The 13,091-nt window shown below is 31.9% G+C and overlaps 1 protein-coding gene across 1 annotated transcript in view; it reads left to right on the top strand.

Annotated features, from left to right (window-relative positions):
* Positions 1–13,091, top strand: part of MYO16 (myosin XVI) — a 580,757-nt gene that overhangs the window by 205,588 nt on the left and 362,078 nt on the right. The window contains exons 8-9 of the mRNA XM_037800457.1: positions 4,998–5,073; positions 7,867–8,020. Coding sequence (XP_037656385.1) covers positions 4,998–5,073; positions 7,867–8,020 — 230 coding nt within the window. The remainder of the gene's footprint in view (positions 1–4,997; positions 5,074–7,866; positions 8,021–13,091) is intronic.

Here is a 13,091-nt window from a genome sequence, read left to right as displayed (position 1 = left end):
GCTAGTCAGGGCTGGACTCCACTGCGGCCTGCCGTGAGCATGAGTAATGGCTGCTGGTAGTCACCATGGGGGAGAGAGTAATTTACTGTTCTTTAGCATAATTTATCAGCCTCTTCCTCCCTCTCTTCTCTGGATGCTGTATAGTGTACTTCTAGACTACAGAGTTTAAAAAATATTTATTTCAAACAGTTCCTGACTATTTAATAGTTGTTATGTTGGAAGGACTGAGTTCTGGAGCTCCCCACTCCACCATCTTCCCACAAGCCTTCCCGCCATCCATTGATTTTAAATGGGCTAATGGGAAAACTAGCAATGGGGTGGGACCATTCAAAACATAGTTAATTTTATAATGAGAGTGCTGACAAGAACAATAATTGTTATTTGGGGAGATAACTTGGAATGCCTGGACAGGATGCTCAGTATGATTAGAGAATGCCACAGTGAGTGTTATAAATGCAAAAATCCAATTGACTGAAAAAAACATTACCATTCTATTCAATATAAAAAAGCAGTAAATGGAAATGAAAGACAAAGTTAGGAAAGGATAAAAGGGTAAATAAAACATTATATGAAGATGTTATGGTGTATACATAAAAATTCCATTAAATGAATTTATCAAAGCTTTTTACAGTAGCATTAAAAACACAAAATATATAGGAATATAATTAACTGTGTAATTCCCTACCCTGAAAACCTAAAAACAATGTAGTGAGAAATTAAAGACCTAAATAAATGGATAACTTCACCATATTCATGTGTTCATACAGTGAACATTATTAAGGTATCTGTGGAAAGGAGAGCAGTAGTACCCAAAGATGATCATAACCTAATCCAATGAGTCTATGTTTATGCAACCTTACATGGCAAAAGGACTTTGTAGCTGTGATTAAATTAAGAATCTTGAGATGGAAAGTTTATGCTGGGTTATCCAGGTGAACCCAGTCTAATTGCATGTGTCCTTAAAGGCAGAGAACCTTTCCTGGTTGAGATGAGAGGGATATGTGACTAAAAAAGAATAACCAGAGTGATGCAAAATTTCTGGCTTTGAAGATGGAGGAAGGGAACTTAAAGCCAAGAAATGTGGGAGACCTCTAAAAGCAAGAAAGCCAAGAAACAGATTCCTCCCTAGAGCCTCCAAAAGGAACACAGCCCTGTCAGTACACTGAATTTAGTCTAGTGAGGCTCATGTCAGACTTTGCACTTAAAGAACTGCAAGATAATAAATTTGCATTGTTTAAGTCACCAATTTTGGGTAATTTGTTGTCAGCCATAAAAAACGAATATAGCATCTATCTATTTTAAGCAATTCCAATCAAAATCCTAGCAGCCTTTCTTGTAGGAATGGAAAACTTCATTCTAGAATTTATATGGAAATGCAAAGTACTTATGTTATCTTGAAAAAGAGCAAGAAGATTAGAGAGCTTGTATTACCTGATTTCAATACTTACCATAAATCTACAATAATCAAGATAAAAGATGTAGTGAGGAGAGACAAATGCATCAATGGAAAATAAAATAGAGTCCTGAAATGAGCAGAAAATTATAAAGTCAATTGATTTTCTACAACGACACCAAAGCAATTCAATAAGGAAAAATAGACTTTTCATAGCACACATGGGTGCTGAAAAACAAATGGTGCTGAAACAAAATGAACCTAGAGACTTTTATATACCATTTACAAAATTTTACTTGAGGAGCACCATAAACATACAAGTTAAGATTATAAATCTTTTAGAGGAAAATATAATATCTTCATGACCTTTGGGTAGGCAAAGATTTCTTAGGATATAGAAGCACTAGCCATCAGAGGAAAAAATATAAAGATGTTGAACTTTAAAGTAAAATAAATAGAAAGTCCATCTATTCATAAAAAGGCATTTTTTAATAACACGAAAAAGCAAGCTGTAGATGGGGAAGAAATATTTGCAATACCTGTATCTGACAAGTTCTTTCTATGTTAGGTAAAGAACTCCTATAGAACAAAAATAGAAAGATAAATAATCACTAATGAGTGGGCAAAAAAATTCTTGTCAACTGTATGATGATACCATGAACAACTGATTGTACACTTTAGAGGACTGAATATTATGTGAATATACCTCAATAAAATTGCATTTTAAAAACCTTGAGTAGATAATTCACAAAAGAAAATATAGAAATGGCCATTAACACATTATAAATTGTTTAACATCACAAGTCATCAGGGAAATGTAAACCAAACTACACTGAGATACTACTTCATATCGAGTATGAGATCTAAAATTTAAAAAGAGAATGACTATATCAAGTGTTGGAGAAAATGTGAAGCAAAGTGTTGGTGACGATGTAAAATGTTGTAAAACCACTTAGAAAAATTGTCTTTTCAATTTTTAAAAAATAAATGTACACTTACCAAATGACCCAGTAATTCCACTCCTAGGGATTTTCAAGTGATAAATGAAATATCTAAGTCTACAAAAAGATGTATGTACAGACCACCTTTATTCAAAATAGCCTCAAACTGGAAACAGACCAGTTCTCAATTGTCAGGAAAATGGATGAACAGATTGTGGTCTATTCACACAATGAACTTTAACTCAGCAAAAAAAGGAGGGAGGGGCAAAAAAGGAACAAAGTGCCAGTATTTACAAAAACATGGAAGAATATAAATTTCTGGATTCTATTTATATAAAGTTCAAAAGCAGACAAAACTAATCAGAAGTGATATAAATCAGTGTTACTTCCTTTAGGAATTGACTGGAGAGGGGAGCAGGAGGGAACACTTTGGGGTGACGGAAATGTTCTATATTTTGATTAAAGTGGTAATTACACAGGTATGCACATTTTTCTAAACTCTTCCACTATACTGTTAATATTTGCTCATTTTATTTCATTTAAATTATTCTTCATTTTTTTAAGTGCCTTAGAAAAAATATGTCCAAGAGGACTCCAATTTCCAGTGCACAACAGAAATTGTGGACTTTTAATTTTATTGCTTGACTTCCACTATTTTGGATCCCCTTGCCTCGTAAAAATTGCTTATAGATCAATGTTTATCAAGTGAGTATGAGCTATTTTTCCTTATGGAAAAATACTATATCAGAGCATACTTTACCATATGAATCAAAGAAAGAACTCATTATGACAATTTAAAGATAATTAATTTAATTGAATTTTAATGAAAACAGTAAGGATAACAACCTGTGAGATAGAGAAAAAGTGATGCTTTGGTGCAGCCTTTTATGTTGCAAAGCAAATAACAGATGCTTATATTATTTTAAAAAAAGAGGCTGAAAAGTAATTAACTAAATGGTCCAACTTAAGAAGCTGGCAAAAGATTAATAAACATAAAGAATGTCAAACTAAGGATATAAAAAAGAGGGGCAAAAATTATTGAACTATAAAGCAAAGATACAACTGAAATAATCAACAATATAAAAAATTTTGTTTTTGTAAAGCTTAACGAGATGGACCAAATTCTGAAGACATTTGTTGAAAGAGAGAGATGGGACACAGATGAATGATATTGTAATGCAAAAGGAAACAGCTATATAAATTGCATAGATATTAAAAAGACAATAAGAAAAGACAATGAGGAGATATAAATGTCAACTCCATACCAATAAATTTGAAAACTTGGACAAAAATGGCAAATTCTCAGAAAAAAAAAAACTTTCAAAAATGACGTAAGGAACAAAAAAAGTCTGAAGAGTCTTCCTTTTATACCTCCATTTTTTAAAGCAATGGGCTTTAAAATCACAATGAACTATTCTTTTACCACCAGTAATATAGCAATATTTTAATGTCCAATAATAGAATTATAAGATAGAGTTTGAGAAGCAAGAACTCTTGTCAAGAGTGGGAGTGTAAATTTGAACAATCACTTTGGAAAAAATAGTGGAACTATGTAACTATGAAGATATCAAAACTATGCCTTAGCAGTATAACTCCTATGCACATATATCCTGAAGAAACTCTTGTACATATGAACCAAGAAATATAAGCAAGAATACTTCTAGCAGCATTATTTGTACAAATAAATGACTAGATACGGCTTGAATGTCCACTGACAGAAGGATAGATAAATTGCAATATATTGGTAAAATGCAACTCCATGTAGCCATGAAAATGAATGAACCCTGATTGAGCCCATTGACTCCGATGGTTCTGGAAAAATGCAAAGTTAAGCCATGAAAGAAAAGCACAGAAGGATCTCTACAAATGTCAAAAATAGGCGAAACTAAACAATGCGCTGTTTAGAGATACTTTTGTATGTGACTGCTAAATATAATAAAGAAAACAGATTAATAATTAGCCCCAAATTTACAATCATAGTCAACATGGGGAAATTGGGAAAGGGATAATTTGGGGGAGGAACTCAATAAAGATGCCATTAATGATGTATTTTTTTAAGTTGGGTGCAATGGGGTTTATTTAATTACTGCTCTTTCCATAGTACATCTATATGATACATACTCTTTGTGTGTATGAAATGTTTTATAATAAATGATTTTAAAATATGGTATCTTTAGTTGCTTCATTCTTATATTTGAAATTGAGTTTTGCTAATTTTTGGTGTGACTTTAGGTTCATATTGTCCATGCTGCTGTCATGAATGGAGACTACAAACAACTGGATTTCTGTGAAGTGCTAAATTAAAATATACCCACACACTGTATTATATAATTCCTCCCATAAAATGCCTTAAAATAAACAAAAAAGGTGTAAGTGAACCTTTTCAAATTTAGCCTTCTCTTGATAAGTAATTTTTGTTCTTATGCATGAATTGCTGGAATTGTTTAGCAACTTACTTTTGAAAAAAAAAATCTAATTTTCTGTCATTTAAAAGAAGAACTGAGAATGGGGATAATAAGAAACATATAATGCAGTCAATTATATAAGTATATTCTCATTCCATGAGTCTGTGTCTCTCGAGAGCAGCAACTCTGTATTATTTACTGATGAATCTTCATTATCTTGCATAGAATTTCCTATTGCAATTATCTTTAATGTTTCAGACAAACCTGGTGAAACTTCTTTTGATGCATCAGGCAAACCCAAACCTTCTGAACTGCAATGAAGAGAAGCCGTCAGGTAGGTTATAAGCAACTTGGGATCACTGAACATTATTGTTTCTTTCCTGTCGTACTGAAGTTTTCATCCAGCATAATTGTAACCACAAAATGAGGCAGATTGTCCTGTGAAGCTATGTAAAAATCATCCCAGTTCAAGTGCAGTTTGTAGAACTATGTGCATTGTTCCATTAGAAGAGTCTACTAAAGAGCAGTTAAGTTTATAGGGTACTGTTATACTTCATTGCATTTTATTTTTCATACCTTAAATTTCCAGGGAGACAATTCCTTCAGTGTCACTGACTTTAAAGTGTATTTTTACTGTTATTTAACTAGTTTCTTGTCATACCAAATGTGATTATCCATTATGGTATTTTTAAACAATAATAGTAATTTTTCTGCATAGATCTTTTCACAAGTATATTTTCACTGTTACTTAACTAGTTTCTCATCACATCAGATGTGCTTATTTATTATGATATTTTTAAACAATAATAGTAATTTTCTGCACGTCTTTCTAAATATGCAGAGATATTTAGGTACTATCCTTTTCATGTTAATTTAAAACTTTGAAAATCTTGACTATAATGTTTCTTATTTATAATAAATACCTTTTTGAAAATATCTAGATTTCTTTTTTTACCACTAGTCTGTTATATATTCATATAGTTACTTTCTAAATGGATGCCATATTAATTTTCTAGCTTTTAAAATTTAACAGCAAAGTTGCTACTCACAGTTTTTTATATATTAAAAATTAAATTCTAAGTAATATAGACAGTGATCTGGCATAAGTTTAAAAAAATGGAAGAGTTTCAAAAGTAGCAATTGATCCAAATAACTTAACAAATCTATTTATTTTTCTTGTTTCTATATTAACCTAAAAGCACTTTATGCCTGAGATTTCATATTGGAATATACTTCCAGGAGTATGATTATCTGATCAACCTGATAAACCTCTTAAGTCAGGACAGGGAATTTGCTCTATTATATATTTTACTTGAATTACACATCATAGATTAATGTTTCTTTACCATGTCTTCCCCACTGAAATAAACGGAAGAGTTAAGATATAAACTGTAAGATAGCTTAATGGTTTCAAACTTTAGATGCAGACTAATCTCAGTGATAGACTAGTAACTTAATATTAACTATAAAACTATGCCTAATGGTAAATATTAAATAGAAAATAGAAATTTGTAGCATCTTTCCTTTTTAAAAAATGTGTTTATCATAAAGTATAAATCACATCTTCTGTTAACTGTAGTCTAGCTTTAACAGTCTATCGCATTTTTCAAGTTCTATATAACATGGTGTGTTTACCAGATAAGGGAAGATTTGATTGAACACATGGACTCCTGACTGTCACACTTTAACTTTTTAGGTCTGTTGTCCTGTGCCAAAACTGATGCCCAAGTAAATGGCAGTTGACACTCCTAGAGCTCTAGTGAATGAATAAAGTTCTTCTGGTCTAGATCAGTCCTGGTCACGCCATCTGTAGTGTATGATGACTCTCTTAGACAAGTTTGTCCATTTTGGTCATGCAAAATCTACAATGAATGCAATACCTTTTCTGTGCAGTATTTTCAGTAAAAGACACAGTGCTGGGCCCAGAGTAAACTCTCAATAAATACTTTTGATTGAATGAAACTGCATCTCTCACATATAAGGGGCAAAGAGCCATAATGTAGTGAAAAGTTTCAAGTAAATGCAAGATATACCAGGGTCTAATTGATTGGCAACAATGAAACAGAGAAAATCGTGCACAGAAGAATAGTAAACTAGACACTCATGTGACTAAGCAAATGAAAATCATTATGAGAACTATATTAGATTCTCATTATTTTGTGTTTCTCTCTTGAATTTGGAATAGACACATTAAAATTATCTGGGGAAAACAAGCAGTCTGAGGTGTAACTGTTAGATGGGACAGAAACCAAATCTCCCCATGTGAGGAAACAAGCTTTCTCCTCCTTAAACCTCCAGTTTTTAACCTGAGGCAAATAATGATAAAATTATAAAATCCTTGCATAAATACCTTTTTGGGGTAGCTGAATTACCTAATCCAGCCCATAAACTTATATAAAAATGTTCAGAAATAGTTGGTTATGCAATTTAGTCATGAGGGTTGAAAAGGAGCAATCACCTCCATTGGGTTCTTAATTATTAGAAATGTGAATTTTAATTCAAGATCTATCAATTTTGAGTTTCAATTGTTATTAAATAGTTAATTGGTGCATATTTATATTGCTGCTGAAATTGTTCATATACAGTCTGTATGTGTAATTTGTTAGGAAATATGAGTATTAATGCTTCTGAGTGAGGAAAAGGTTAGGGAGAGAAGCTAGACCCACTGTTTTAACAGCCTAATTGAGAATATTCATTATTATATCTACCTATTTAGTAGAAGGTTTGTAGAATGCCTGCTATGTGTTTTATATTAGCTTAGTCTTTGGGAAAGTATACTGTTTTCATTTTGATTCATATTCACCAAGATGCAAGAATAGTTTTAACTGAGAATGAAAACCTTAGCTTTTCAATGGCTTTTTATTTTACTTATTACCTTCCAGTGAATATTTTATCTTTTATATTTCTTCATTTCATTTGTAATTAAATGTGACACTGGGGTAAAATGAGATAGTCTTTTAAACTGGCAGTACTGAAATATTATTTCTATCATGAACTTTTAATGTTTTTCATTTTGCTTTGTGGGTGATAAATTTTAGCATTTTAAACATATTGGAATTATTGAAAGTAAATAGTTTTCTGTGCTATCTCCATCCACTTTTTCTGATTTTCTTGTTGTGTCTGGTAGATATTGCTGCATCTGAGTTTATTGAGGAAATGCTGCTAAAAGCTGAAATTGCCTGGGAAGAAAAAATGAAAGAGCCTTTATCTGATCCAACCTTAGCACAAGAGGAGCCATATGAAGAGATCATTCATGATCTTTCAACACTTTCCAGTAAAATGTAAGTGTCTTCCTTTTAGAATGGTAAAATAAAGTCATAGAACCTTGCTGATTGAAAAGTCAATTATTCTAATTTCCCATCCTCTCTAGTTACCAGTCATTTTCCAGTCAATATTAAGTCTGTTTCTTAATTAAAAGTTAGACAATTGAATCTATCAACATATTTGCTAACAATACTTGTGGACAATGATGAATTCGCATAATTTTAGGACAATCCTCTGATTTATTAAACAGTAGTATTTCAAGTATTAAATCAATTTCAACTGCCATGAGACCAGAACACTATTTGTGAGGTTTCCAGTAACAATCATAATGATTAAATTTGCTAAAGTAGGAAATACAAATATGCAATTTGTTCTCTCTAAATTATAAAATGAATGCTCTCTTATTGTCTAAAAACATCTCCTAATAAAGCAGATATTCCTGATGATTGAAAATGTAAAATGCTGGGATGGAACCGTGCAGTTGTTTTCAAAATCTGAAACAAGTGATACAAAGTGTCAATGATGAGTGACTAATGATACATAACATTTCAATTAACGTTAACTTTACTTGGGAAGAAGTCATTTAGCATAGAAAACAATGATTACTCTTCGAGAACCTTCTTTTTCTGGAATACATTAATACACACATTCTGTGTATATTCAACATAGATGTATAATATGTATAATATGTATAACTTAGCTATACATACTCAGTAATTCATTTAAAATAGTTTTACAGAACTTACTGATGTTGGTGCCTGGGATATGAAACAAAACAGGCAAGAAACATAATGAGGTGGGGATGGGCAATGAGTATCTAAATAAAGAAAGAATATTGCAAATAGTTCTGGGACCTAGTTTTAAAGTCCTTCAGATCATTTAAAAAACTTTTGTAAGTACAGCATCTTCCTTCATTAACAGTAATTCAGTAAAGAAATTACAGATCCAGACAATAATATAATAAAAAAGATAGTGCCTATAAAATTAGTGTCAAAGACATTAAGCATCTGATAGAGTATTACCTCCAGATTTTTCCTTTTTTCAGTATACATTAGGAAAAATAACAGAAACATGGACAACTTTTAAAGAAATTATCAATGTGATAGAAATATCCTTTTTATCAGAGTGAGAATGAGCAAAATGCAAATGAAAGAAAATCTGGATATTTTAATACAGCCCATCTAAAAAAATTATCTCTATTTACATATCATAAATCTCTCTTCATATTTCTTCAGAGGTCCTTCTATATTACTGGCATGAGGTTTTGACATGTTCAAAACATTTCAGTTTAATAGTTGGCAAATTCAATGCCCCATTTTTAATAATGGATGGAAAAAACAGAAGATCAATAAGGAAATGGAAGACTTGAGCAACACTATAACCTAATGAGACCTAACAGATATATATATAGAACATTCTATCCAACAGCATCAAAATTCATATTTCTTCTCAAGTGCACATAAAACATCCTCCAGAATAGACCATAGGCTAGGGTACAAAATAAACCTCTGTAAATTTAAAATAATTGAAAGCACCCAGTGTACATTTTCTGATGACAATGGAATGAACTTGGAAATCAATAACAAAAGGAAATCTGAAACTGATGACAATGGAATGAAATTGGAAATCAATAACAAAAGGAAATCTGGGACCCAGAAGAGCCAAAAAAAAAATCATGAAAAATGAGAACAAAGCTGGAGAACTCACATTTCCCAGTTTCAACATTTACTGCAAAGCTACATTAATTAAGACATTGTAGTACTGGCATAAGGAGAGCAATATAGATCAATGGAATAGAATTGAGAGTCTAGAAGTACACCCTTAACATTTATGGCTGACTTATTTTTGACAAGAGTGCCAAGACAATTCAAAGGGGAAATAATAGTCTTTTCAACAAATGGTGCTGTGATAACAGGATATCCACAGACAAAACAATGAAGTTGTACCCCTACCTTATACCATGTACAAAAATTAACTCAAAGTGGATCAAAGACCTAAATATAAGCTGAAACTATAAAATTCTTAGAAGAAAACATAAGTGTAAACGTTTGTATATTAGGGTTTTCTAAAGAAACAGCCAATGGAATATTACATTTATGTGTTATACAATATTTACATATTTTGTATGTAAATAATAAGAGACTTATTATAGGAATTTGCTCACATGACCACGGGGATTGGCAAGTCCAAATTCCATAGGGCAGACCTTAAGTTGGATACTCTATGAGGGTGAAGTGCAGGTCCCCAGGAGAATCCTGCTGGCCAAAGTAAAGATGGAAATTCTTCTTTCTGACTTCTGAAATCCTCAGTTCTGGCCTTGAGGCCTCCAATTTATTATATGAGGGGACTCCTGTCATTGTTGATTGTAGATGCAGTCAGCCATAGAGGCAACCAACTGACTGTACATGCAAATCAATACCCCACAGTAACAATCGTGCCTGAGCTATCTTGACCAGACAATTGGACAATATAATCTAGACAGACTGGTACATGAATGTAATCATCACAACAACCATGATTTGGCAATGATTTTTTACATGAAAAACCAAAAGCGTAAGCAAAAAGAAAAAAAAAAAGTTAAACTTTAAATGAATGAATTTTGTGATATGTAAATTATATGTAAAAATAAATGTATAAATAAAAAAATTCATTTTGACAATGAAATATACTTATACAAGCAGTGGGTCTTAAGGAAGTTTCTTAATTTCTCTGAACTTGTTTCTTGTCCCTAAATGGAGATTATGTCTCATATTGTAATATTTGAAGGGACCCTCAATAAATGCCACTATCTCAGTTCTAAACAATCTGAACAATAATCAAACATTAAGTGGAGGCCAAATAACACTGATCACTGTCCTACATTGGAGGACATATCTAAATATGGAAGGTGAAAGGGTTTGAAAATGAACTTTAATTCAGGCAGTTTTATCTACTTTGTCTAAGACACTTACAGACCAGGCAGGTCTCCCAAATGAGATGCTGCCTAGGCAAGGCTCAAAACAGGGAAGAAGGAGAAAACATGTGCTCTCTGTAGGCAAGCTTGCTCCAAGAAAAAGGAGAGAGAACCTAAGAAGACGGTCTTCCCAGATTTACCTGTCAGAGAAGTTGTTGCACTTCCCAGATGTAGAGAGAGACCTACAATTGGCATGTCTTGATCTTCCTTTCCAGGAAGTAGAAGTGGTGCTTCCAGCTAACATTTCGCAAGGCTGTTGTGATGAGTAAGTGAAGTCAATGAGGCAAAACCTTATTTTGGAACCTGTCTCTGAATCACAAGCACTCAAAAACACGTTTAATTTAAAACCATTGTAGATAATTCAAAGACTAAAGTAGTATATAAATGCATTGCCTTCTTTAATATTAAACTATATTTAATTATTGGATTTGATTTTTTAGTTGTACTATAAAGGTGCTTCATTTTCATGTCAGACACTGTGCTAAGAATTTTTATGGGCTATCTTATTTTATCTTCACTGCCTCATTAAGGTTCTCTGATTTTTTTCCAAGATTGGAGTGCTGAGAAAGATAGATTGAGACCCCACAATCAGACCCCTCATCTTTAATCCTTACTCCACACTATCCCCCTTCTAGTTTTACAGGTGGGGAAAAAAAAAAAAAAAAAAAAAACAAAGCATGGCATCACATTTATGTGGAAGAAAGAAAGCCTTAAAGTGAGTGTCAAGTCAGGGAATGGTTAATCATTAGGATACATTCCAAATGGTCTGAAATTAATGATTAAAATATTTTGGCCTTGTTCTTTACATTATTATATCACTTATATCACTAGAATGAGAAGAGTAAATCACATATTGGAAGGATTTTACATTTCAAATGTTGATATTAAAAGTAAATCCCAATATGTTCCACTTTGCTTTTAGGATTTGTTATAAGCTTCTAAGTAAACAGAATTAAAGTTCGAGCTAAAACTGCTTTATATTATAATAAGTTGTTTTTGATAAATATTAATTTATCTGTGTCCATAGTTTTGTTTTTTGATTGTGCTTTATTTATAAATGAAACAAAACAAAAATAGCCAATCTATCTGTTTTCTAGGCTTCTTTTTTACAACAGGTTATAAACAGATTAATAATGGTGTATTTGTTTTATATAATTAAAGATAGGGTTTAATTGCATTTTTCTTTTATTGAATTTCAAAGCAAAGCTTTAGAAATTTTGAAATAAGTTTTATGTTGAAATTTGCCCTTTTTCTTTGTAGTCTACTGTCTAATAGTGAAATTAGCACTATAATTTCTGATTATATAATTGAAAATTAAATCAAAGAAGAACTCAATTATAATTTCAAGGATTTTTAGAACTCCAAAAAATGACAGGTGGCCTTGGCTAGTTTAAGGTTTACAACTAAAGTGCATTTGCAGATTTTCTTTTATAATCTATGATTGTGATACATTTTGATTTTTAGAGGTGGCAAATATGGTAAGGTGGAGAACTGTCAAATCTAAGTCCTAGTGATAGTGAAGACAAAGTTTCATCCATTGAAGGAGATACGGATGACAAGGGAATTGAGATTTAGGAGAGGATTGGGTAGAGTAACCGATTAGGAAGATCATAAAGGGAATTGTCCTTATATTCTTCTAGCTTTCTACTTGCTGTATCTTTTCTCAATGATTTTTTTCCTTTTCTGCCATTTCTCTCTAGCCTTCATTCTGATGAATTCACCATGTATTGTATCATTTTTCTTTATCACTTTAAACCTCAGCTTCCTCTTTTTATTATCCAGTTGATTTGTTTCTTTCATATTTTCCAAAAATATATTTTGCCAAAATTTTAAGAATTGAATCATTTGTTTTTCTGTTATCTCAGCATACAAGTCAAATTTTCTTTCTACTATCAACTCATATTTATTGTTATGTGAGCATTTTATGCAGTAAATCAGGGTTTAGCCAGGATAAGAACTTTACTTCCATTATGCCCCATTGTCAGATAGCAATGTCTATATTTGGTTTAATATTTAAGGGATAGGAAATTCCTCTATTTGGGTGTTATCACATATTCCATGTTTTCTAAGATTTCTTTTATCTCATTGAACATTATTAAGGTCTTTATTTTTTGCCTGACCTTCAAGTTCATCTC

The sequence above is a fragment of the Choloepus didactylus genome, chromosome 12, assembly GCF_015220235.1.
Source record: "Choloepus didactylus isolate mChoDid1 chromosome 12, mChoDid1.pri, whole genome shotgun sequence".
NCBI lineage: Eukaryota > Metazoa > Chordata > Mammalia > Pilosa > Megalonychidae > Choloepus > Choloepus didactylus.
The sequence above is the reverse complement of the archived record's forward strand: the minus strand, read 5'-3'. Positions and strand labels throughout refer to the sequence as shown.